The sequence below is a fragment of the Apteryx mantelli genome, chromosome 9, assembly GCF_036417845.1.
Source record: "Apteryx mantelli isolate bAptMan1 chromosome 9, bAptMan1.hap1, whole genome shotgun sequence".
NCBI lineage: Eukaryota > Metazoa > Chordata > Aves > Apterygiformes > Apterygidae > Apteryx > Apteryx mantelli.
Genome location: NC_089986.1, coordinates 11,558,225 through 11,583,244, shown reverse-complemented (window position 1 = coordinate 11,583,244; position 25,020 = coordinate 11,558,225). Strand labels below are relative to the sequence as shown.

The 25,020-nt window shown below is 66.1% G+C and overlaps 1 protein-coding gene and 2 non-coding genes across 8 annotated transcripts; all 3 read left to right on the top strand.

Moving 5' to 3' along the window:
• Positions 1–294: 294 nt before the first annotated feature.
• On the top strand, positions 295–23,129 carry EIF4G1 (eukaryotic translation initiation factor 4 gamma 1). 6 transcript variants are annotated; one of them, XM_067301688.1, is made up of 33 exons: positions 295–369; positions 4,314–4,422; positions 4,550–4,636; positions 6,123–6,143; positions 6,886–7,059; positions 7,437–7,536; positions 9,657–9,769; positions 11,030–11,122; positions 11,202–11,268; positions 11,686–12,555; positions 13,769–13,857; positions 14,065–14,251; positions 14,653–14,786; positions 15,063–15,203; positions 15,423–15,596; positions 15,685–15,882; positions 16,139–16,285; positions 16,380–16,616; positions 16,702–16,806; positions 17,295–17,448; positions 17,583–17,683; positions 17,819–17,921; positions 18,053–18,143; positions 19,260–19,516; positions 19,612–19,727; positions 19,891–20,063; positions 20,650–20,775; positions 20,867–20,948; positions 21,237–21,335; positions 21,458–21,592; positions 21,685–21,766; positions 21,842–21,982; positions 22,122–23,129. In XM_067301688.1, exons 2-33 carry the CDS (start codon positions 4,348–4,350, stop codon positions 22,301–22,303), a joined length of 4,854 nt encoding a protein of 1,617 aa, XP_067157789.1. In that variant the 5' UTR covers positions 295–369; positions 4,314–4,347; the 3' UTR covers positions 22,304–23,129. The 6 variants fall into 6 exon arrangements, with proteins under 6 accessions (XP_067157789.1, XP_067157787.1, XP_067157790.1 ...); XM_067301686.1 differs by having other exon boundaries at positions 18,041–18,143; XM_067301687.1 differs by lacking the exon at positions 295–369 and adding an exon at positions 2,525–2,585 and having other exon boundaries at positions 18,041–18,143.
• On the top strand, positions 13,904–13,980 carry LOC136992791 (small nucleolar RNA SNORD66). Its single transcript, XR_010885221.1, has one exon. It is a non-coding gene; the product is annotated as a small nucleolar RNA SNORD66 (small nucleolar RNA).
• LOC136992792 (small nucleolar RNA SNORD66) lies at positions 15,254–15,328 on the top strand. Its single transcript, XR_010885222.1, has one exon. It is a non-coding gene; the product is annotated as a small nucleolar RNA SNORD66 (small nucleolar RNA).
• Positions 23,130–25,020: the final 1,891 nt, after the last annotated feature.

Sequence of the window (25,020 nt, the reverse complement as noted above, 5' to 3'; positions counted from 1 at the left end):
CGCACGGGGGAGCGGGACGGCGGGCGTGGCCAAGATGGGGGCGTGGCCCACCGTGGGAGGAGGCGGTCCCACCCGGGCCCCGCCCCGCCCCGCCGGCGGTGGCGGCGAGGGTGGGGCGCGCCCGCGGCCACGCCCCGTCACGTGACGAGGCGGGCGGGGGTGGGGAGAGGGAGCCGGCCCGGCGCGCCGGCGTCACGTGCGGCGGGCGGCGCCCAGGGCGGCTTCAGGCGGCGGCGGCGGCGGCCCGCCCCCGCCCCTCCCCCCGCGGCGGCGCGTGGCCCCGCCCCTGCGCGCGGCGCGGCTCCGGAAATGGTCGTGCTGCGCTGCGCTGCGGCTGCGTCGGGCCGCGCGCGCTGAAGGAGACTGAAGGTAACCGGGCGGGGGGCGGGGCGCCGCGCCGGGGGGGCGGGGGGGGCACCGGCACCGGCCGTCTCCGCCGGGCGCCGCCGCGCCGCGCGCCGCCGGGCCCCGCCGCCGCCGCCGCCACCACCACCACCACGTGGGCGCCGCCCCGCCGCCGGCCCCCACCCCTCCCCCACCCCGCGCCCCCGGCCCGGCCCGGCCCGGCCCGGCCGGCCGCCCGCGCGGCGCCGCCGCTCCGCGCCCACGTGCCGGCCCGCCGCCGCCCGCCGCCACCGCCGCCCGCGCACGTGCTCCCGCCGCCGCGCCCCGCCTAGGCCCCACCGCCGCCGCTGCCGCCGCCCCACGTGGTGCGCGCTCGCCGGGCCCCGCCGCGCCGCTCCTGCTCCCGCCCCGCCGCCGCCCCGGCCGGCCGCGCCGCCGCGCTCCCGGTGCCGGTGCCTCTCGGCGCGCCATGGCGGCGGCCGGCAGTGACACGTGTCCTTGGCAGAGGCCGCCGCCGCCGCGGGGGGGAGCGGGCCCGGCCGGATGCGGCACCGGGCCCGGCCGCCGCGCCGCCCCGGCGGCCCCGGCCCCCGCCCCCGCCGTGCCGCGCCGCGGAGTCGGGCAGGTCCCGAGCCGCGCGGCGCCCGGCGCCTGGCGGGGCCCTGCCCGCGCCGCGGGGCCGCGGGCCGGTGTCACAGCGGCCCCGCCGCCGCCCGCCCGCCAAGATGGTGCCGGGCCCGGCGCGGCTGCTGGCCGTCGGGGGCGGGTGAGTCAGCCCCGGCCCCGGCGCGGCCGCGGCTCCCGCAGGGGCTGGTCGGGCCGGTCCGCGGGGCTGCGTCAGCTCCCGGCCGCCGCGGCTCCTCCCGCCCCGGGCGGACCGGGCGCCGGCCTTGCCCGCAGCGACGGGCTTCGCCGCGAAATCCAGGGCGGGCGAACCGCCTCCCGCCCCGGGCCGCAGGAGCCGAGCCCCGAGCGGGGACGCCGGCGCGCGGCACGGACAGGCGGACGCACGGACGTCTCCGGAGCGGCCGGCTCGGAGCTGCTGCCGGGCACGGAGGTAGCGGAGCCTGGTGCCGGCTGTCCGGGCCCCGGTGCCTCCGGGTAGGCAGGCGCCGTCCCCGAGCCGGGGCTCGGCCAGGGCTGTGAAATGCCCCAGCGCCCGGGGAGGCCTCTGGGCCCCAGGCGGCCCCCTCGCCCCTTTGCCCGGCTCTGGGGCTGGACCCCAGCGAGGCCGTGGTGGGATGGGGTCCTCGTGTTGGCCTGGAGCTCTGGAAGTGTCTGGGGGGGTCGCCTGCCCCGATCGCTGGCGCAGGAGCACCCCGGGCTAGGTAGGGGGTGGCATGGGGGCTTTGCCCCCTTCCCATCCCCAAGCACCCCAGACGGCGCCTGTCCTGGCCTCGCTCGGGGCCTGGTCGCCCTGTGACACCCAAACGCCCGGGCCTCGGGCTGGCGTGAGCTGGAGGCCGGCGGGTAGGGTCCATCGGCCGCGAGCCCTCGTCCCCGGGGCCGCCTGGCACGGGCAGGGCTGTCGCTCAGGGCCGAGGGCATAGCGGGGGGCTGCTCCTGCCCAGCCGGGGGCTCTGGCCACTCTGAGGCCGCGGGAAGGGGGGTCTTGCAGCGTTCGGGAGGCAGCCGGGCACAGCGGCAGGAGCCAGCAGCCCCCTCCTGTTGCAAAACGCCCCGACATCAACGGCTGTTCCCGTTCCCCTCCTAGCCGGCATCTGCCTTTGCCCCCAGCTGTCTCGGAGGGCACCGGCTCCCCCGGCACGGGGCATCGCCGTGCCGGGACTTCCCGGATGTGTTATTTTTGCATGCCCTACCGGGGAGGGGGCCGTGCGCGGCGGCGGGGGTCCGGCAGCGGCGGGGCAGCGTGCGCCCCACGCAGCGGCGTGCGCGCCAGGGTGGCTCCGGGCGCGAGGCCCCGCGCAGCGTGCCTGTGGGTGGGGTTTCGGGTGCTCCGGGGCTCGGCGGCTCTGCACTGCAGCACGCCCGGCCAGCCCAGCCCAGCCCCGGCGGCCTCGTGCTCCCGGCCGGGCGCCGGCGTCCCCCATGTCTGCGCCGCGGGGCCGTCCCCTCCCCACGCCGGCAGGTTTGCAGGCTGATTTTTCTCTCCCCCCCACCCTCCTTCCTTTTTCTCCCTCTCTCTTCCCCCCTCTCTCTTTCCTCCTTTCTCTCCAAGTCAGTCGGATGAAAGGTCTCTGCAGGCCCGCTCAGTCGGCCCAGGTTTTTCCCGCGGGGGGGTGAGTATCTAGTTCTCCGCCGGTTGTGCCTGTGCTGGGGGGCCGGGGGAGCCGGGTTTGCTGCCTGTCCATGCCGAGACTCGTGGCGGGGAGCCCGCTGCGGTTTCGGGGGCATAGCGGTGTTCTGGAAGTGCGGTTGTCCCCAGGAGTTCCCTGGTCCCTTCCCCTCCGTGTTTTAATCCTCCCCCCCCCCTTCCTTTTCCGAGTAACTTGTGCCAACGCCAATCTGTCTCGTTAAAATGGCCCACGCCGCTGCTTCCCGGCGCTGGGCAGGGCAGGGGCGCCTGGGCACGCACGGCAGGCGCGCGGCCAAGCCGGGCGGGCGCGCTGGGTGCGGGGGTGCCAGAGCAGCTTTCCGGGGCCCGTGCCTGGCGCTCGGCACCCCAGGTGAGTAAGGACACAGGGCGAGCGCTGTGGGGCGCAGCCTCCTCCGAGGCCTGAAATCGGAGCGGGATTGATCCCTGGCTGGGCTTGAGCTGGAGGTTTTGGTGCCTGGGTACCCCCGAAGGCCGTGCGGGGTCCGTGTCCCCCCCAACATGCTGGGGGTGCGGTCCTGGGGCTGCAGGGGACAGGGTGCCCCATGGCCTGCGGGTGCTGGCAGGCCCCTGGGCAGCAGCGTCGGTGGGATGTGCCTGGCGCTGCCCCGCACCGGGGCGCCCGGGGCCCCCGCCGGGGCCTGCCCGTGGCGCTGGGGGGCCGGCAGGGCTGCGAACGCTGACGCGGCCGGGCGTCAGGTTACAGGCAGGCGCGACAGGCTGCTCCTTCGGGTGGTCCGGCCGGGGAGTGAGCTTGCCCCGGCTGTGGCTGGCCTTCCGATCCGCTGCGGGGGTGAAGGGGGCACCTCCCGCGGCGGGGGGCACCTCTGCCGCTTCCTGCCCGGGCGGCCTTTGCACTGGGGCGGGGAGAGCGGCACCGGGTGCCAAGTCCCTCCCGGGATCCGGCTGGGGTTTGTCAGGGCCGCGGTTGGATGGGAGAGCCGGGAGGGTGCCCGGGCTCCCCGGCACGTGGGTGCCGGCAGCCAGGGTGGCGGTGCCAGCCCCGGGAGGGCTGCGGGCCCCCGTGGGCAGGGCAGTGGGCAGGAACGTCGGCGGCACGGGGGGGACGTGGGAGCTGCTCCCTGCCCTCCCTGGTAGGCGTTTGCGGTGCGCGCCGGGGACTCAGCGCCACCGGCAGGAACAGGTTTGGCCGGCCGGGGGGAAGCTCTTAGTAGGTCAGCCGGGGTGGAGCCGGTCCCCGGCTGACGCCGGGGCGCCGTGGGGGGCCCACCCAGGCCCCCGGAGCCGGTGGCGGTCTGGGCCCCGTGGCTGGGCGCTGGTGACGGGGATTGCGGTTCCCCGTGGGCTGCGATTCTCCTGGTGCCAGCTTGTGCGGGGCCCCTGCGGCGGCCCTGGGGCAGCCCCTCGGGGGGCAGCTCGAAGCAGGCATCGGGCAGGCAGACGGGTCGGTCCCATGGCCCATGCCCTCGCCTCTCCTGGCCCGTGCGCCCCAGTGGGGACAGGAGGAGGTTCCTGGGTGTCCGTGCCATGGCAGGGGGCAGTTGTTGGGGGACAGTGGGTGTCTCCGGCTCTGCTCTGGGAGGGTTGGGGGGGCTAGGACGCCCCATTTTAGGGGCTGCCTTGGAGAGGTGCCAGATCTGTGGGCCTGGGCTCCTGGGCAGGGAGCTGGGGGGTCACGGAGGCAGCCGTGCCGTCCGCCTCCGGCTTACGCCCGCTGTCCGTGTGCCCGCAGATAGCGAGGGGATCCTTATGCACAACCACATGAAATGAACAAAGCTCCACAGCCCACAGGAGGAGCCCCGACAGCCCCGCACCCTGCCCCTTCTCCTGGACTTCCACAGGTAACAGCCCCTCCGGTGGGCTTGAGGGGGGGGGCTCCCCGCTTTGGGATGGGGCCCTGGGGAGGGGGCTGAGGGTGGTGGTCCCGCCTTGGCCCGGCCAACACCTTCCCTCCCTGCCTCCCTCCAGTCGACGTTTCCACCCGGTCAGACTGCACCTGTGGTTTTTAACCCGGCACCGACCTCACAAATGAATACGCCTTCTCAGCCGCGACAGGTAAGGGGTTTGCCCCGGGGAAGAGCGGATGGGGGACTCCAGGAGCCCGTCTGCTCCCGGAGCCGCCTGGCCAAATAGTCCACGCTGCTCTCCCGTGGCTGCGTCAGTGCACGGGGGAGCAAGGAGCCCAGTCGTGCCCTGCGGGACCTGCGTGCGTGTGCGAGGGGGGACTGCTCGAACTCCGGGTTGTGGCTGGCACTGCCTGCGTGCCCTGGGGTCTCGTCCCTCCTTCCTGGCCCTGGGGTGGGGGCATGTGTCCCCAGCTGGGGTGCCCACCAAGTGACTGCTCTTCTCTCCTTCCTCCCCCTCCCCAAACCTTGCTCTCTTCCTCTCTCAGTTTCCAGCAGGGCCTCGTGCTATTCACCAGCAGGTACTAACCAGCCCCTCCACCCCGCATGCTGAGCACCCGGGGCAGCACCCTGCTCCGACACTGCACAGAAACACCCACCCTGGGCAAGGGGTTCCCGGGGCACGTGGGGAGCTGGGACCCCCCAGCCTGGTGGTGCGGGCTGGGGGAGGGCGGCGGGAGGACACCTGCTCGGCTTGGCCTGCCGGGGGAGTTTCGCTGCAGTGTCTCCGAGTTCCTCGGGGTCGCTCTTGCATGAAGCCTGGAGCATGTGGCTATGTCTGTGCTAACCCCCGGTCCAGGCTACCGCTTCTGCCTGTGCCCCCACTCTTGAGGGGGGGTCTCCCAAGGCCACAGCTGCCCCCTGAGGTGGCTCAGTGCTGCTGTTGCTGGCCTAGCCCAGCTAAAATGGCACCCTGGGGGTGACGGAAGCCTTTTGCCATGGGCCTGGCTTCCCACCGCACCTGTGCGGTGCGGGTGGGCTGGAAGCACCCAGTGGGTCTCTTAGGCTGAAGCTTGGTGGAGCTGGGACCTGATAGCCCCTTGGGCCCTGGACGTTGGAGGCCCCAGGAGGAGGCTGGGCTCTGGTGCTCTAGGGGGCTGGATGTGGCCCTCTGGGTCCTGGTGGCGCTGCTTTTGCTAACTGTCCTGCTTCATATGTCCTCTGGGAGCGTGAGCGAAGGCTCTGAGCCTTCATCAGCCCCTCTGGGCTAGAGGGGCTGCCGGGGACAGGTTTGGTGTGATCCTGCCTCCCTTGGCATGTCCGGGTCCCTCCAGCTCTGTAGGGACCTCCAAAGGGGCAGGCAAGGCTTCGAAGTGCCCCTGGCCGAGCGGGCAGCTCCCCGTGCCCCATGGCACTGGTGGATTTGGGCCGTGGGCACCAGGTGAAGGGCTCCTGCCCTCTTGCTTGCCTGGCTGGTGGCTGCTGCGTCACTCCACGTGCCGGCGTCTGGCTTGGAGCTCGACCGACCGCTTTCCACCTCTGCTGAGTGGCCCTGCGGCCCCGGGCTTGCACTCCCACCCCCTCCCTGCCCCGTCCTCCACCCACCACCTGCTTCCTGGTCCTGTCTCAACACGGTGGCGGGTAACTCCTGTCTCTCTCTTTCCCCTCTCCCTCTGTATGCGTGCGCTTGCTAACAGGGAGGATTCAGGTCTCTTCAGGTAATGCTTTCTCCGTGCCCCCTCCCGGCCTTGCCCTGGGCAAACGGGGCGCGTGTGTGGATGCTTCCACTCCGGGCTCTCTGCCGCGCTTGGACAGCTGCTGTCGGGGCTGCCCGACGTCTTGTCCGGTTGCAGCGTCCGTCCGAGCCTGGAGACGCATCTGCAGAGCAAAGAAGCCGGGAGGGAGGGAGGGAGGGAAGACGGGGCCGGCAGGGGCCGCGGCCGGCTCCGCGCGTCCCGCCTGTGCAGCCCGGGCTGCGCAGCGCCGGCGCGGCCGCGGGCCCGGCGGGACTACAGGTCCCAGCATCCCGTGCGCGCGCCCGGCCCCGCGCGGTGCACGCCGGGAGCCGCGGCCGGAGCTGCGTGCGGCCGCGGCCGGCTCGGGCGCTGGAGCTGCCGGCCCCCGGCGGGCTGGGAGGCGGCCGCGCCGGGCATGAGCTGGGTCGGGTGGACCCAGGCGGCCCCGCAGGTGCGTGGGGGCGGGAGGGCGCCTGGGAGGGGGGCGGCTCCGGGCGCCGGCTTTGGGGAGGCTGCGCTCCCGCCCGAGGGGTCTGGACCCCTGCCCGGGACCGCGCCCCCTCTCCCGCGCCCCGGCTGGCTTCGGGGCGGCGATCGCTGCGAGCCTGCTCCCGCCGTTCGGGGAGGAGGCGGGGGGGGGGGGGGGCGCCCGCGGCGGGTCGGGCCCGGCGGGCGGCTGGCGGCGGCGCTCCCTGCCTCACGCTGTGCCCCGTCTCTCCCGAAGCATTTCTACCAGAACAGGGCCCAGCCTCCCACGAGCGCGTCCCGCGTGCAGAGTAACACGACGGCCCGGCCCGGCCCGCCTGCCCATGTGTATCCAGCCGCTTCCCAGGTGATGATGATACCCTCCCAGATATCCTACACACCTTCCCAAGGAGCGTATTACATTCCCGGACAGGTGAGGGCTGTGTCCTGGGCGTCCCTGGGCTCTGTGGGAGGGGCTGGGCTGGGCACCAGGGACGTTAGCTGGGGTTGGAGCCCAGGTCTGCGCTGGGGGGGTGGAGGGGGTCCCCGGGCTCTGCAAGCACGAACTGAGCAGAGCAGGGTGTTACCCATCACCGTAGAGAGGCAGCAGGCAGTGCTGGTTCCCCCCCTCTCCTGCCCCATCTTCCACTTCCCCAGCCCCGGTGGGGTGATGCGTGATGCCCGGTTTGCCAGGATCCTGCTCCCTGCCCCGCTGGCCTGCAGGCAGCATTACGCAGCCATGAGGTTTGGGGGTACACCTGTGCCCCGCAGAGGGTGGTAACGGACCTTTCTTCTTCTGCCTCCTTGCAGGGTCGCTCCACGTACGTTGTCCCGACCCAGCAGTACCCAGTGCAGCCCGGTGCCCCCAGTTTTTACCCTGGAGCTAGCCCTACGGAGTTCGGGACTTACGGTATGTACTGGGGGAATATCTTTGCTCGCCGTTGGTTTTCCATCCGCAGCACTTTGCCCCTTTTGCTCCCCTGACTTTGGGCTCCCTGCGGCCCTTCCAAATTCAGGGGCTGAGCACAGACACCTCTCTTCACTGGGCTGGGGAGGGAGAGAGGGCATTTCTGTGACTAGTGACACCGTTATAGGCTGTTTTGGGAGACAGGAGGTGTTCTGCATCTCCCACTGCAGCGCACTGTGTAGTGCATCGTGTCCCACCCATCCGTCCACCCCTGAGCCTCCCACCCCCTTTTCCAAATCTGTGCCGTTTAATGTTTAACTGTCCTGGCAGAGAGGCAGGACAGACTTTATCCCCTGCTCCCTCTCCAGTTGCTGTGGCAGGGTGGAAGGCAAGGAGCAGTTGTTCTGTGCTTGCTGCTCCCCAACTTTGCTCCCATTTCTGCCCCCCGTTCCCCTGCCAGCCAGCTGCACCTCCTAAACCAACAGAGCCATGGGGTGGTGGGGACTGGCCGGGGAAGGGGCCTGGGCTGCGGCTGCTCCGTGCCTGCCCTCTCCTGGAGCTGGGGGAGCGCTGGTGTAAGCGGCCCCCCTTCTCCCCCCCGCTCACATGTGGCCGCCCGGGCTGTGACTATATTTAGGCTAGGTCCGTCCCGGGAGGCCTTGCAGACACAGAAATGTGAGCTGAGGCCTCTGTCCTGTCCCCGGCACGGCAGCAAAGCAATCCGGGGCGGAGATGGGTTTCTCCTGAGCCAGGTACGTGTCCGTGCTCCCTGCCTTTTGTCCCACGGCTGACACAGGCCCCTCGGAGGAAGGAAGTGGCCCCAGGCAGCAGCCGGCTGGGCTGGCTCCACCGAGCGCTCGGGCTACAGCCTGTCTGCTCCTTCGTGCCCAGTCATGGAGTATCCCGCGGGTGTCTCTGCTCTGTTGGGTCTCTCTCCTCCGCTCCCTTGCCCTCAGCATGGCCGCTCCTGAGGTTTGAGGCCCTCCCGCTGCCCCCGGCCGAGTGCCAGGATCTGGAGCCGCCCACGTTGCCTGCTCCGGTGTCCCTGGGTCTTCCCCGTGGCTCTGTCGCTTCCCCCTCGTGTAGCACTGCCCACGTGCTCCCTGCTGTGAGCGGGGCCGCCCTGTCCCTCCCGCCGGGTCGTTTTTCCCTCCTGCTCCCCCCCGGAAGGGGCAGCTTCCGGCTGGCAAGCCGGGCTGGCTCTGTGTCCTGCCCGGGCAGAGGAGGGGTCCCCGGTGCCGTGACGGGGCCGTCGCCAGAGCGTCTCTGCTCGCGTTGAGCAGGCTTGGCACGGCCGGGAAAGTGCTGGAGCTGGGAGGGGGCCAGGGCCCAGCTGTGCCTGTCTCTCCCCGCATGCTGGCATCTGTGTCACTGGCCCTTCCCGGGAGAGCGAGACGGGCCCCGGCAGCCGCCAGACCTCTTCCCTTGGCCTGTTTCCCCCGTTTCCCTTGTTCCCTGTGCTTTTGGGTGGATGCTCTTGGGGATCACTGATGCCTCAAAGAGCAGAGCATCTTTTGAGGGAGATGCCAGGCCTGGACCAGGGCGCAGCACTGCCTCAGGCCCTGGGATCCCTCCGTGCCGTTGGCTTGGCTCGTTGGGGCGACCCTGGGCGGTAGCTGGGGGTCTGGCCCGTGGGGCCGAGTGGGAGCGGAGCCCCCTCGGCCTGGGTGGGAATGGAGGGTGCGGATGGGGCTGCGTGGTGCCGCCCTTGGGCTGGTGCTGGCTTGGGGGAGATAAGGGAGGCAGCAGGAAGGTAGCTGCCGGCGGAGCCGGGATCCTGCATCCAGGCATGGCCCTGCGCTCCGGAGCTGGTGGGCCTGGCAGGTGGCCGCGGGTTTGGGGCCTGACTCCAGCTGTGGGGCAGTGGCTGGGCGTGGGGGCGGTGCGGGGACGCTCTGCTTCACGGGGAAGGAATTTGGTTGGGCCTGTCGGGCAGGTTGGGGTGATCCGGGACGGATGCAGTCGGGGTTTGCTGGAGGGCGGCACGGGCTGCCCTCGCTCCTGGGAGCCCCCCTGCGTTTGGAGGAGCCGGGGTCCCCGCGGCTGGGGCTCTGCGTGCCAGGCAGGTGGGTTCAGTGGGTCCCGGCTGGTCGGCCCCACTCACCCTCTCCCCTCTCTTCCAGCTGGTGCCTATTACCCAGCCCAGGGGGTGCAGCAGTTCCCGACGGGGGTCCCCACGGCCCAGGTCATGATGAGCCAGCAGCCGCCGATTCCCCCAAAGCGAGAGCGCAAGACGGTAAGGAGCCGCCGGTGCCCGGGCTGGGGAGGGTGGGGGGCTTGCGCCGGGGAGGGGGGACGGGGCCAGCTCCGCCGCCGGGGCACGCCGCCGGCGCCAGTCCCCTTTGCCGGGGGCCTGCGATGCGGGGTCGCCGCGGGGCTGCCCGTGCCGGGCTGGGGGCAGCGGGGGATGCCGGGGCGCGCGGCGGGCGCCGGCGACCTTGGCGGCGGCGGTGGCGGGGAGGCGTTGTGCTGAGTCACGGCTCCCGGGGTGGGGGTGCCGCGGCTGCCAACTGCTGTCTGCTCCCGGAGATGCCGGCGCTCGGAGGCCGCGCGCGGGGCCTATTTATAGCGGGGAGCTGAGCGGCTGCCGGCCCGGCCCCTGCCGGGGGCGGGGGGGTGAGCTGGGAGGGGGCTGCGAGGGAGGATGCTGGCGTTTTCCCGCGGGTGCTGCTGGAGGGGCAGTGGCGCCTTTTGGGCACGTGGCTGGCGAGGAGAGCGCTGCTCTTGCCGGTGCCCTGGGAGCAGGTCACGCGGGGGGGCGGAGAGCGAGCCCCCTGCCCGCTCTGTGCCCCCAACCGTGATCCCGGCCCACGTGCGTCCCTCCGCTCGCCCCACAGCAGCAGGCACAACGGGGTGGCACACGTGGCTCCGGCTGTATCTTTGAGCAGGCATGGGGCAGGCAGGTGTCCCCCCTCTTCCCCTCTGCCAGTTGTAGGCAGTAGTGCTGTGCCCCGTGCGAGGGGCACGCAGCACACGGGGACTCGCTGTGCTGTTTGCGTGCCAGTCCCCCTTCCCAGCTTGCCACCCCCATGCCAGGCCTCCCTGAGGCAGGAGCGTCCCTGTGCCAGTGTGGCAGTGCCACGGGGGTGCCCCAGCGTGTCCCCAGCCCTGGAGGCGGGCAGTGCCTGGGGCATTGTGACACTCCAGAAGGCTGGGCTGGCCCATCCCCAGGGCTGGGGACACCGTGCTGGCTCTGGAGCCCCAGCAGCAGCTGCCAAGGCTCCCCCTGCCCTGCAGTGTCGTTCCCCCCCCCCCCCGCCGGGCACCTTGTCTGTGGGGTGCTTTGCTCCACGGGGAGGGGAGATGGCACCCGCCAGCTCCTGGGCCGTGTGAGGCTGGGGTGAGCATGGCACTGAATGAACCTTTTGCCTTTCTGCTCGGAGAAGGGGGTGTCCTGGGACCGTTGGGCCCCAGGGAAGGGGGGTGCACCTGGATGCTGTGTGCTCCACCCTGCTGATGGCTGCCCCCTCTCTCCTGCTTCCTGGCGCACGGACAGATCCGGATACGAGACCCTAACCAAGGCGGCAAAGATATCACTGAAGAAATCATGTCTGGAGCAAGGACCTCATCCACCCCCACCCCTCCCCAGGTAAGAGGACACCGCACCTCCCCGACCGGGGCATCGGGGGGTGCCTGGGGCCCTGCTGAACTCCCTCTTTGCCTCCCAGGCTGGAAGCGGTTTGGAGCCCCAGGCCAACGGAGAGACTCCCCATGTAGCGGTTATTGTCCGGCCAGGTATGTGCACGTAACGGGATGGATCCGCTGCACAGAGCGGCCAGGCCAGCTGGCGCGGCTGGCGTCAGGCTCCCTGCGCGCTTGGCACTGCGGGGGGGGAGATGGCTCACCCCACAGTCCCCGGGTAAATTGGGGACTGGGAGGCTGGCATATTCCCTACATATGTGAGGAGCAGCGTCCCACTCTGGTGCTCAGGACTGTTTGCAGGGGCTGCCTTTTCCCCTAGCATGTACCCCAGCCATTCCCTGGGCACCCTGTGGTCCCCGTCGCACATCTGCCAGCACCGGCTGCTTGACGTGGTTTGGCACATCTGCCCCCACTGCTCTTGCAGATGGGGGGACCTAGGACTGGGGGTCTGGGGAGGATCAGGGCCCTGTGGGGGACTGGAAAGCCCCCTCAATGCCATTCGTCTTGCAGACGACCGCCCGAAGCCTGCGCTGGTGGTAAGCAAGCCCGTCTCCCTGGAGCCCAGCAAGTCGGCGTCGCCGTCGCCTCCCCCTCCCCTCATTCCCGAGGCGGAGCCCGTGCTGCTCTCGGCCGTGACGCTGGTGCCAATGGAGCCACCCGTGGATGCGGACACTAAAGCGGAGCTGGGCGAGGCGCCGCCCGACCCGCACAAGACTGTTGGCGCCCTCACTACAGTGCCAGGGGCCGTGGAGCCGCCCCTCGTGCCTGCCCCCGACGTGGACACTGTGGTCCTGGAGGAGGAAGCTGCCATTCCCCTCCTAGAGCCTGCCCAGGAGGTGCCCGAGCTGCCCGAGGTGCAGCCGGTGCCTGTTGTCCCCCTAACGCCAGCCGTGCCCCCGGTGCCGGCCCCGGCGTCACCTCCGCTCGTACCGCAGGCCCCCGAAGCGCCCGCCAAACCCGCCTCCCCCAGCCCCCCCCCACCACCCCTGGAAGAGCCCTGCCCCGAGGACGCAGCCGAGGCCAACGGAGTCTTAGAGGAGGTGCCCGAGCCGGTCCCCGAGGTGCCCGTGTGCCAGCTGGCACCTGTGCCAGCACCTGAGCCGGTGCCTGCGCCCGTCCTGGACTCCCCCATCGCCCAGCCCGAAGAGCTGCCTCTGCCCAACGGGGTGGAGGGTGCCGACAAAGTGGAGCCAAGTGAGGAGCAGCCAGAGTCGGATGTCAGCCCCATCTCGGAGCCCGAGGAGCCGGCCCAGCTGGACACCCCCACCTCCCCCCCGGCAGAGGAGGAGGAGGAAGAGAGCGAAGGCCCTGCCGAGGCCCAGGAGCGGAGTTCAAGCCCAGCCCCTGCCCCTTCGCAGACCTCGGAGGCGACCGCACCAGGTTGGGGGCACTGGGCTGGGGTCTGCAGGGCCGTGGGGAGGGGGAATGTGGGGTGCCCCAGGGGTGGGTGTTGGGGTGCTGTGTGTATAGGGGTTACCTGTGTGGGGTGCTGGACACTAGGAATATGGGGGGGAGGGTGTATGAGGAGGGACAGGACAGATGACCTGGACGTGTGGGTATGAGGTGGGGGGAACGGGGTGCTGTGGGGATGACGGTGCCTGTGGATGGCTAGATGGGGGGAGACGTCTGGGGAGTATGTCTGTATGGGGCACCCTGTGCAGGGGTATGGGGTGAGTGTGGGTGTATAGGGGTGTATGTGCGGGGGGGTGCCCTGGGACACGTGGGTACTGGGGGGGAATGGGGAGGGGGTATTGGAGCTGTATGTGGGGAGGTGTCCTGAGACATTTTGGGCCATGGCAGGGGAATGGGATGTGCACTGCGGATGCATGGATGGGGGAGAACAATGTCGGGGGGGTTGTATCGGTATGGGGCAAGCTGTGCAGGGGTAGGGAAAGTACCTAGGGCCCATGGAGAGAGCGGGGTGCCCTGGGGATGCAGGGGGAGAGCTATGTGTTGTATCTTTTTGAAGCACCCTGCAAAGATGTTTGGGATGTATGTATGTATGTAGGGGTGCCGGGAGAGGATGGGGTGCCCTGGGGTGGTTGGGGGAGATGGGTGTACGGAGCATGTATTTGTACATGGCGCGCTGTGCAGGGGTGTGGGGGGTTAGAGGAGGGTGGCCTAGGGGTGTGCTGAGAGACGGTGTGTTTCTGGAGAGCGTGCCTCTACGGGGTTGTATGTGGGGGTGCCAGGGAGGGTGTCGGGAGCTCTGGGAATGAGTGTATATGAGGGGAGAGGTGTGTATGGGGGGTTTCTGTAAAGGGTGCCCTTCACAGAAGGCAGGGGTGCAGGGTGCACTTTGGGGTGCTCAGGGAAATGTGCTGGTGTGCTCAGGTGGCAGTGTGCATCGGCAGGCTGTGTGTAGGGTCGGCAGGGCTGTGGGTGTCCAGGTGGGTGCACAGCGTGTTTGGGGTCAGAGGGGGTTGTGCCTGGACCCTGGGGGCAGTGGGACCATGTTCTGAGGCTCCCACTGGCCCCATCCTCAGGTTTACCCAGTGTTACTGGGGCCTCACTGGTGACACTGGAGCTGGTGTCGGGGTGTGCGGGCGACTGGGTTGCTACCTGGCCCTTATGTCCTTGCCTCTCCTCCCAGTCGCCATGTCGGTGCCAAAGAAAAAGCGACGGATGAAGGAACTGAATAAGAAGGAGGCAGTAGGCGATTTGCTGGATGCCTTTAAAGAGGTGAGTGTCCCTGGGGAGTCTGGAGCATCGCCCCATGTCACAGCCCCTCTTGTGATGAACTTTGCTTTGTGCCATCGTGTCTGGGCCACTGATGCTCTATGATGGTAGTGAGGATCTGAGGGGGGTGCAGGACGCCTTGGCTTGGGGCGGAGGGGGACAGGGCTGGGCTTGTGGTGTGACCGCTGTCCCCATCCCTCCCGATGGCAGTCTCAGATCAGTGACAGTGCCTCAGAGGCGGAGAACAAGCCCCCTGCATCCGCCCCTGCCCGTGAAGCGGAGGACACAGCCCCCACCCGTCCCCAGGAGGAGTCAGAGGAGACGTGGGAGGAAAAAGAGGACAAGCTGGCCCCAGAGAAGGGCAAGGCTGCGGATCAGAAGTACCGCTACAAGGAAGGTGAGCTGTGCCTTGGCCCATGTGGGCAGCCACTCATGCTTGGCCTCCCGTGAGGCCTCTGCTAGGAACTGCTGCTTCTGGACCCAGTGGTGGGGATGGTGGGGAGCACTGTCGAGCTGTCCTAGGCCTCACACACTTCTGGCTTGTCCCTGAGCGTGGCATGGGGTGGGGGCAGAGACCAGCCTGGGGGTCCTGGATGAGAGGCAGGGGCTGGTGGCTTCAGGCTTCCCACCCCCATCTAAGTGAGCAGGGGTGGCATTCATGGTGTGCCAGAGCAGGGCAGCTCCATGGTCACCTAAATCTTTACCCAGCTGGTCTCCGTGTGGGTCCAGACTGGCCCCACGGCTCAGGGTAGAGAAGATGGGACAGGCTATATCAAGGTCTCTCCCCTTCCTCTGCAGAGCAATGGAAGCCCCTGAACCCCGAGGAGAAGAAGCGATACGACCGTGAATTCCTGCTGGGCTTCCAGTTCATCTTTGCCAGCATGCAGAAACCCGAGGGGCTGCCCCAGATCACAGATGTGGTGCTGGACAAGGTTGGTGGTGCCCTGGGCATAGGGGAGCATGGGTGCTGCCTGGGGAGGGGGGCTAGTACCTCTGTTCTCTGCCCTGTCAAGGCAGGGCCCCCATCTGCCCCACTGGGGTCCCCCTGCAGCATTTGCAATGAGCCTTGTGCGTGAGCAAAGCCCTGGGGGCAGCCTGTGGTCCTGCCCTGCTTCCCTGGGCACGTCCAAGGCTGCTTTCTGCTTCCTTGTCCCGGTGATAAGGCTGGGGAATGGATGTCCCATTCCCTTGGCCCCGGGCATCCTCAGCCCTGTCTTCTCCCTTCGCAGGCCAACAAGACGCCTTTACGGGCGCTGGACCCCATCCGCCTCAGCGGCATGAACTGCAGCCCTGACTTCACCCCCTCCTTTGCCAACCTCGGCCGGCCCGTCATGGGTAACCGGGGCCTGGTGAGTATCTGCCTGCTCTCTCCTTCACCCCACGCTGTCCCCCTCCGCCTCTCCGTGATGATCATGCTTTCGAGCCACTGTGTCTGGGCCACTGATGTCCATGATGGAGTTGAGGATCTGAGCAGGTGGACGGGGACACCCCAGGAGCCAGCCTGGCTGGTCTTGTCCCCCAGAGGGGCTGAGGCAAAAGGCTGAATTTCCACCCCCGCCCCGTGTCAGCCCTCAGGGTTGGGTCCCCGCCGCTCCCAGCAGAGCCAGAGGAAGGAGCCCCGCAAAATCATTGCCACTGTGTCCCTCAATGAGGATGTCAAGCTGAACAAGGCCGAGAAGGCCTGGAAACCCAGCAGCAAGCGTGCCTCGGAGGAGGAGGATCCTGAGAACATCAAGACGCAGGTGGGAGCTGGGGCAGGCAGGCAGCACAACTGGTGCCTGCTGGTCAGGGGATGATGCCTGGCTCTCACTAACCCTGCTGTCCTCACAGGAACTGCTTCGCCGTGTCCGCAGCATCCTCAACAAGCTGACGCCCCAGATGTTTCAGCAGCTGATGAAGCAGGTGATGGAGCTGTCCATTGACACGGAGGAGCGGCTCAAGGGTGTCATCGACCTCGTCTTCGAGAAGGCCATCTCGGAGCCAAACTTCTCTGTTGCCTATGCTAACATGTGCCGTTGCCTTATGGGGGTGAGCAAGAGCTGGGGGGACTCCAGTCCTGGTGCTGTTGAGCTGACAGGAATTTGTTTGGGGGCTTTAGCTGAGCTCTGTGGGGTGGAGAGCTTGCCTTTAAGATGGGGAATCTGAAGCATGTGGCTGGAGGGCTGAGCCAGATGCCCTTGTGGGGAGTCATTAGGTGTAGGGTGGCTTTTGCCTGGGTTGAGCAGTGCCTGGGGCTTGGCCTGCCTTATTTTTGGGGAAGGCATGACTCATTCTCTCCCTGCAGCTCAAAGTGCCCACGACAGACAAGCCCACGGTGACTGTGAACTTCCGCAAACTGCTGCTCAACCGCTGCCAGAAGGAGTTTGAAAAGGACAAGGATGACGATGAGATCTTTGAGAAGCGGCAGAAAGAGATGGACGATGCCAGTGCTGTGAGTTGGGGTGGGAGGTTGCAGCTCGAGACTGGAGCAGGAGTCCTCAGGTTGGCTCTGGGAACTGACTTGTCCTGTTCTGCTCCCCATGCAGCCCGAGGAGAAGGCGCGCATGAAGGATGAGTTGGAGGAGGCGCGGGACAAGGCCCGCCGGCGATCCCTGGGCAACATCAAGTTCATTGGGGAGCTGTTCAAACTGAAGATGTTGACAGAGGCCATCATGCATGACTGTGTGGTGAAGCTGCTCAAAAACCATGATGAGGAGTCTCTTGAGTGCCTTTGCCGCCTGCTTACCACCATTGGCAAGGATTTGGACTTCGAGAAGGCGAAGGTATCCCTTGCACTGCGCTGTCCTGCTTTGCCTTGCCTTGTCCTGCCTTTGGGAGGAATGTGACCATGGCTCTATCCCCCTACAGCCCAGGATGGACCAGTACTTCAACCAGATGGAGAAGATCATCAAAGAGAAGAAGACATCATCCCGCATCCGTTTCATGCTGCAGGATGTGATTGACCTCAGACGGGTAAGGTGCATGGCCTCCTATTGCCCAGGGACTGTCCTCTGTCCCCTGCTTGGTCCCATGGAGCTGCTGACTTGTGTCCTCCCAGTGTCAGCAGTCTGTGTCCCCTGCCCAGGAAGGGAGGTGGAGGGGGAATGTAATTTGTGGCCAGCCCCAGAGACACCATGCTAGCCCCCAGCCCTTGGTTAGCATGGCAGCGGTAGGGGGCACACAGTAAATGGCAGCTATTTAATGCAGGAGGGCTCCAGAAACTGAGTCCTTCTGTGCCAAAAGCTGCCACAGAGCTCAGGAAGCTGTACAGGCTGTGTGGCCCTGAGTGGCGAGACCAGCCCGCAGCTTTGAGGGGGCACAGCTGGGAAGCGGGGAGCCCTGTGTTAAGTTTCTGCCCCTGATGTGGGATGTGAGATCAGGGCCAGCCCGAGAGATGGTCTCCACTGTCCAACCCTCCAGCTGGCTCAGCGCCCTCTTCCCTTTTCCTGTGCCTTCTGCAGAATAGCTGGGTGCCACGGCGAGGAGACCAGGGCCCCAAAACCATCGATCAGATCCACAAGGAAGCAGAGATGGAAGAGCATCGGGAACACATCAAAGTGCAGCAGTTGATGTCGAAGGACAAGAGGAGAGGACCCCCCGGACCGTCCTCCAGCAGTGAGTGCCTGGGCATGGGGACACCTGAGCCAGCCAGAGGCGGGTTTCTCCCCCTGGGGGCTCTCAGCCCTGGGCTCGGTGGAGGCACTGCTCTTGGCGGGGCTGTGCCTTAAGTCTGTCCCACTTGTGTCCAGGTGGACGCGGGAGCCTGGTCGCGGATGACGGCTGGAACACGGTGCCCATCAGCAAGGGCAACCGGCCCATCGACACCAGCCGGCTAACAAAGATCACCAAGGTAAGGCTGGGGCACAGCCCGGTTCCTGGGGGGTGCTGAGGCTGCTTGTGGGCAGCTGAGCTGGCTGCCTGGCCCAGATCGTGCCCCACTCCCTCAGCATAGGGTTTGGAGCCAACTCTGTGTGTCTTCCTGCAGCCTGGATCAATCGACTCCAACAACCAGCTCTTTGCGCCAGGCGGGCGGCTGAGCTGGGGCAAAGGCAGCAGCGGAGGCTCTGGTGCGAAGCCTGCAGATTCAGGTAGGCAGCATCAGGCTGGCTCGATGCCGTGGTACGGGGACGGAGCAGGGATCCTTCCCAAGGTAGTTCCTCTGTTGGGGACGTGCAGAGCTCTGAGACTCCCCTCTTTTCACACCCAGCATCTGATTCAGGGCGACCGGCCACGAGTACCTTGAACCGCTTCTCAGCGCTCCAGCAGTCCACCCCTGCCGAGAGCCTGGAGTCCCGTCGCGTGGTGCAGAGGTGAGTGCAACCGCCCTGGGCCCTGGCGAGGGCTCAGGCTGGGACTGCCTGGTGCCTGCTTGGTGGGTTGGGGTGTTTGCAGGCTGAGGAGAAATTCCTGAAGTTGGGGAGCAGTTGGTTGATAAGTAGGCAAGCATGGAGCCCAGCATTTGGGCTGGGGTAATCAATGCTTGTGGCAGGAAGGGGCCCTGGGGTCCTGATTGGAGTCAGCAGTGAGTCCTGGTGGCAAAGAAGGCTGATTGCGTCCTGGGCTGCATGAGCCTGAGTGCTGCCAGCAGGGCAGGGGCTGGGCTTTCTCCCTGCTGTTTGACACTTAAGAGGCTACATCTGAGAACTACGTCCAGTTCGGTGAACCCAGGACAAGACAGATATTCATGGACTGGAGCAAATCCTGTGGAGGCTGTGAGGATAGTCAGGGCTGGAGCACAGGATGTCTGAGGAGAGTCAAAGTTGGGTTTGTTCAGCTGGGAGAAGAGAAGGCAAAGGGGGATCTCTGTGCTGTGTGCAGCTGGGAAGGTGTAGAGAGGACAGAGCCAGAGTCGTCTTGGAGAGAGAGGGGGGGACAGGGCAAGAGGCAGTGGGCGTAAGATGGAACAGGGAATTTCTGATTAAATACAGGGAAAAATATTTTCCCCCTGAGGGTGATTCTATACTAAAATAGGGACCAGAGAGAGTTGGGAATTGCCATCCTTGGAGATGCTCAACATTCACCACACCCTGAGCCACTGGAGCCTGCTGGCCCTTCTCTGAGCAGGAGGTTGGACTGCAGCCCCCCAGGTCCCTGCCACCAGCAGTTTCTCTGTAACAGCTGGGCAGAGCCAGCCAGGGTTTCTGCCTGGGAGCCGAGCAGCTCCCCTTGGCCGCCTAGGCCTTACACCCCCAGAGTGCCTTCCACTCATGCAAAGCGGAGAAGTTAGGCAGTCAGAGCGCCCGTCCTCGCACAAAGGTCCTGTTCCCAGCTGCAGCTCTAAAGGGTGGCTCCTGGCTTGCCACTGGGACCGTCCCCATGTACCTCTTGGGATGAGACAGCCCTGCCTTGCATAGCTCCTCAGAGTCTGAGGACAGGGAGGGTGGTGACAGGCTTCTTTACGTTGTGTCTTCCTTCCTCCCACCTAGGAGCAGCTCTAGCCGCGACCGGTCAGAGAAGGCTGGGGACAGAGGCGACCGGGAGTCGCGTTCAGAAAAAGGCAGCGACCGCCTGGAGCGTCCTGACCGGGGAGAGCGGGGAGAGAGGAACAGGTCCGCCCTCACCAAGAGGAGCTTCAGCAAAGAGACAGAGGACCGAAGTCGGGAACGGGAGAAACAGGGTGGCCCCGAGGCCGTACGCAAGGCTGCTAGCATGACAGAGGAGCGGGACAGGAGCCGGGAGACGAGTGAGTTTGGGAGGAAAGGTGCTTGCCAGGGTCTGGCTGCAGGCTGAGGCTCTGCCTGTCCCAAGCAGTGCCTGATCCCTTTTCTCTCCTTGCAGTTAAGCAAGAGCCAGCACCTCCTGCAGAACCCCCCAAGCCCACACTATCAGAAGAAGAGCTAGAGAAGAAATCCAAGGCAATCATAGAGGAATACCTGCACATCAACGACATGAAGGTGAGAGGAGGGGGCAGCCAGGCACACACTGTATGGCCTCCGTAGCACACCATCCCCTTCCCCTGGCAGCAGCACTGTGTTGGGCAGGATGTCGGCAGTGCCTGGATGAGGAGGGGGGAGCTGGGGCTGGCCACAGGGCAGCACTGACCCCCTGTCCCTGCAGGAGGCCCTGCAGTGCGTGCAGGAGCTGGGCAGCCCCTCCTCGCTCTACGTCTTTGTGCGGAACGGCATCGAGTCCACGCTGGAAAGGAGCACGATTTCCCGCGAGCACATGGGGGTCCTGCTGTTCCAGTTGGTGAAGGCCGGCACGCTCTCCAAGGAGCAGTACTACAGAGGGTGAGGGACCGCGGCTGTGAGGGCGCACACCGCCTCGGGGCCAGCCTGCGAGGCAGGCCTGCTCTGTACTGGGCTGCGTTAGCCAGGGCATAGCTAACGGGACGAGGGAAGATGCTCTGTGTTCAGCATCTGACACCGCTGCTGGCAGTTGAGCCTGGTTGTGGGCTCCCTGGTACAAGAGACACCGACTGAGCCCGGTGGTGGGGAATGGAGGTGTGAAGTAAGGCTGAGGGAGCTGGGTTTGCCCCCTGGAGAGGGGGCATCCTACTGCTGCCCTCAAGTACCTGATGGGGAGTTACAGACAGAGACTGCCTTTTCTCAGAGCTGCCTGTGAAAGGACATGAGGCAATGGGCACAGATTGCAGCAAGGAGGGGGTCAAACACTGGGATGGGGCTCAGAGATGGTGGCTGTGGGGTCTTCAGCCCTGGAAATGCTCAAAGCTTGCCTGGGTAACGTGCCCTCCCTTTGAATTCAGTCCTGTCTTGAGCTGAGGGCCCGGGGACTGCCCACTTTGCTGCCCAAGACTGGGCACCACAGTTGGGGGCTCCCTGCTCAGCCCCAACACCCCCTGCCTCTGCCCTCCAGGCTGCGAGAGATCCTGGAGATTGCAGAAGACATGGAGATTGACATCCCGCACATCTGGCTGTACCTGGCCGAGCTTATCACACCCATCCTGCACGAGGAAGGCATTCCCATGGAGGAGCTGTTCAGGTGAGCATCGTGCCCCTTTGCAGGGCTGGCATGGGGTCCTGGAGCAGAATCTGGGGGCAGGGATTTTAATCCTGTTGCTTGTGCCCTGTAGGGAGATAACAAAGCCCTTGGTGCCCATTGGGAAGGCCACCACGCTGCTGGTTGAGGTGCTGGGCTTGTTGTGCAAGGGCATGGTAAGTGTGTGTGGGGCTCGCGTAGCTGGCATCCTCTACCTCGGGGGGTTGGAAGCCCTGGCATGGGCTCCCCGGCCCCATCTTTGGGGAGCAGGTCAGCACAGGGGGGTCAAAGCACTTTGTAGCCAGAGAGGATGGCAGTGGGCCGGGCCTGTGTGCTGGATGTCCCTTGCCATGCTTGGATCACTGAGGTGCTGCAGTCAAGCTGTAGCATCTTCTCTGTGGGTGGGGAGCAGTGCCTCCAGTGGGGGCCATGGCACCCAGACACTGACACTGGCTGTCTTCCAGAGTCAGAAGAAAGCAGGCAAGCTGTGGCGGGATGGGGGCCTGAGCTGGAAAGAATTCCTGCCTGAGGACCAGGATGTCAACAAATTTGTCACGGAGCAGGTGAGAGCTCGACCTCAGTGAGGGGCAGAGAGGGGCTGTGGGGGGACCCCTGGGCCCTGCTGCCAGGAGCGTGTTTTCCCCCACTTTGCCTTTAAGCAGCTCGTCTCTCCCCGGTCCCCCAGAAATTGGAGTACACGATGGGAGACAGCTCGGACACGCCGAGCCGCAAGGAGCTGACCTCGGAGGAGCTGTGCAAGCAAATGGACAAACTGCTGAAGGAGAACCCAAACAACCAAAGAATATATGACTGGATCGAGGTGAGGACACAGGCGTAGCTCCTGCAGGCCCAGGAGGGCCTTCCCGGCTCTGTCCTCTCCTCATGGGCCCCCTCTTCTCTTCCCTCCTTCAGGCCAACCTGAGTGAGCAGCAGGTCTCATCCAACACGTTTATCAGGGCCCTGATGACGTCCGTGTGCCATTCGGCCATAGTCTGTGAGTACCGGGGTGAGCCGGGGGGCTGTGTGCGTGTGTCCTTGCTGCCCCTATCTCATGCCCTTTGTCCTGCAGTCGAGAACCCGTACCGCGTAGATGCCCAGGTCATCCGCAACCGGGCCAAGCTGCTGCAGAAGTACATGCGGGACGAGCAGAAGGAGCTCCAGGCACTCTATGCTCTGCAGGCCTTGGTGGTGAAGTTGGACCAGCCTCCAAGTGAGTGTCACACATGGCATGGGGAGGACCAGGAGGCCTGGGGAGAGGGGTGGTGGGCTTGTTTCCCCTCCTCCACTGGCCTGCCCAGGGCTGCCGGTGGCTGGGGAATGGCAGGGTCCTTCTTTGCCCCTCCCCACAGACCTGCTGAGGATGTTCTTCGATGCCCTCTACGACGAGGACGTCATCAAAGAGGAGGCCTTCTACAAGTGGGAGTCGAGCAAGGACGCAGCCGAGCAGCAGGGCAAAGGGGTGGCCCTCAAATCAGTGACAGCATTTTTCACCTGGCTCCGGGAAGCTGAGGATGAGTCGGACAACAACTGAGCAGCCGTGAGGAGGAGGAAGGGGGGAGAGAGCAGGGCACCCCGGGGTGCGACTCCATCCCCTCCCGCCCAGTGCCCCGTACCCCCGGCCCCCTGGACTTGCTCATGCCGGGGTCAAGGGACCTGCTGTGCCCCCAGCAGCCCTCCTCTCTCTCTTTTTTTTATTTCTCTCTCCCCTCTTCCCCCGTCCCGGTTTTGTTTGCGAGGCCTGTACTAGTTTGTCACGATGATAATAAACAGATGCTGATGGAGGCGGCTGTCGCTGTGGGTCCGCTCTGGGCCCCTCCTCTCCCCCCTCCCAGCGTAGGGACCCCAGGTCACCCGGAGGGGGGCAGAGAACCCCTAGACTCGTGTCACGGGGAGAGGGGACAGGATGGGGATAGTTTCTCCCCTCTTCTCCCCCCTCCTCTTCCTCCTCCCCACTTGCTGAAATATAGAGAGATTATATATATATAAACTTATTAAATTTGGTTTGGGGACAGGAGTGTGATTTCTCCCCCTCCCCTGTCCTCTCTCTATTTCCCCATCACTGCCTGGACCCCCCCACCCCCCCTGCCATGGTTTTTTATTTTAAATAAACTATTCCCCCCCCCAGCTCCTGCTCTGACACCTGGGGAGGGGGCCGGGGAGGAGGGGGGGTGACCCCTTCTCTCTGGGCCAGGCCAAGTCCCTGTCCTCCCCCAAAGACCTCAATCCTCCCCCAAACGTTTAAGGCCACAATTGGGCAAGTGACGGGGCGGCCCCGCATCCGTGTCCCCTGTATTTATAGAGCGCCGGATGTGACGAGCCGCACGTGTAATTATTAAAACAAGGATTCAATTACTGGTCACGTGAATTTGTAAATAATTTTTTTTGCTTTTTTTTTTTTCTTTATGGAGTATTTAATTGAAGATTTAAAGGCATCTTTTCACCTTAAAAACTGGAAATAAAAGAACATTGCTAAATAACGCCCCCGTGTGCCGCTGTTGCCGCCTGGCCCTACGCCCTGTCCCATGTCCCTCATGCCCGGGCTGGCGCGGGGCTGCCCCGGGGGCTGCCAGCCTGCAGCCCTGGCGCTGCCGGGGCCGGTTTCCGCCCGGGCACACCAAGGGCAGACGGTAGGTGCCCGTGCCGAGAGGCTGGTTGCTGCAGTGCCATGGGGTGGCTCTCCGGGGTGACGCCAGGAGCCAGGCCTGCCGCGAACCGCCGCAGCGGCGCTCCTTGCCAGCTCTGCCTGGCACGGGGCACCTGGATGTGGAGCGGGCACCATTCCCAGCACGGGCTCACACCCCGGCTCGGGGCGGTGGGGCAGAGCCCAGCCGCTTGCACCTGGAGCACCCAACGCGCCCCTCTGCCAGCGGGTGCAGTGGTGGCGGGGCCCAGCAGGCCTGCCTGGGTTTTGCCCGGAGAGCGGGGCAGGTCTGGGCAGAGATGCACGATGGGCTGGAGGGATGTGCCAGGGCCCCCCTGCCCCTTCCCTCTCCGGTTTTTTTTCTCTGTGCCTGGTAAGCCGGAAATGCCCAGGTGTCTTTCAGGTGTGGCTGCGATGGGGCAAGGCCGAGTGCACCCAGGGACACAGCGGGGCCCTGCTCCTCCGCCCTCACTGCAGCCTGTGAGCTGCCCCTGGGGCAGGTCCCGCGGGGGCCGTCTGTGCTGGGTGGGGGCTGAGGCAAGGGCTGCCCCCCCCCCGGGGTTGGGGCTGATATTCACTGAATTGGGCTGGTGTTTGCTGAGTCACACTGGCCATGGCCCAGAGGGCACAGAATAATTAACCGGAGGCTGTTCCCCAGACTGGAGGCTGAGCTGGCTGAGCTGCAGCCCTGGCAGCACTAATGCTGGGAAGTGCTTGGCAGGAAAAGGCCTGGCAGGGCCTAGGGGCAGACACCAGTAGGGAGCCCCCCCTTGCCCAGCAGCAAGCAAGCAGGGAGGCCCCTGAGCTGTGCCAGTACCCTGCTCACTGCTGGGGAGGGTGGTGCCCTGGCAGCACCATTCTTCACTGCTGTGTGCTGGAAGAAGAGTGCTGCAGCTTTAATTGCTATCAGTAGGTTTCAGAGTGAACAAATATCTTTGTTGGCCGCAGGCTGCCTTAGCCCCTCAAGCAGGCATTGGTGCCAGCCAGGATCTCCTGGGGAAGGGCAGCCACTTCCTCCCTGTCTTCAGGCTCCCTCCAGTCTTGACATCTTTGCAGGTGGCTGCGGCAGGGAGAGCAGGGGGCGGTGGCACGGTAGGAGTCTTTGGTGATCCTAAGCACCTGAGGATGAGATCCCACAAGTGCCTGCTGGGCATCTGAGAGAACCCTGTGGCAGATCTGGGCCTGACTGGTGTTTATGGGGGTCTCTGCCACGTTACAGTGATCCTCCAGCCCTGGCGTGGCCCAGGGCCGGGTGCTGGGGGGAGCAAGTAGGCTCAGTCAGCTGCGTGGGTGGACACCAACTGCTTCCAAAGGAGGTCCCGTGGCCGGCATCACTGCTCCAGACCAGGACTCATGGAGGGAGACATGAGCAGGGTAAAATGTGTTGTCCCCCTCCCCCCCCCCCCGAAGTCATGTCCTAAAGGCTGCAAAGACGCATCGCCGGTCTAGAGAAACCCTGACCCTGGCAGGCCCCAGGCACCCATGAGCCAGTGCTGAGGAGAGAGGGTGGCGGTGGGTGCATGGAGCAGCTCTGCCCCCCCACCTCCCCCAAAGCATGGTGCCCTCTCCCTGCCCTGGTGCCTGTGGCCCTGCCATGACTTGTCCCC

Bases quoted from the DNA above. Each gene is read 5' to 3' on its own strand.
- EIF4G1 (XM_067301686.1), top strand. From the start codon at position 4,348: ATGAACAAAGCTCCACAGCCCACAGGAGGAGCCCCGACAGCCCCGCAC. The intron at 4,637-6,122 runs GTAAGGGGTTTG...GCTTGCTAACAG, and splicing joins CGCCTTCTCAGCCGCGACAG to GGAGGATTCAGGTCTCTTCA. The intron at 21,593-21,684 runs GTGAGGACACAG...TCCCTCCTTCAG, and splicing joins GAATATATGACTGGATCGAG to GCCAACCTGAGTGAGCAGCA.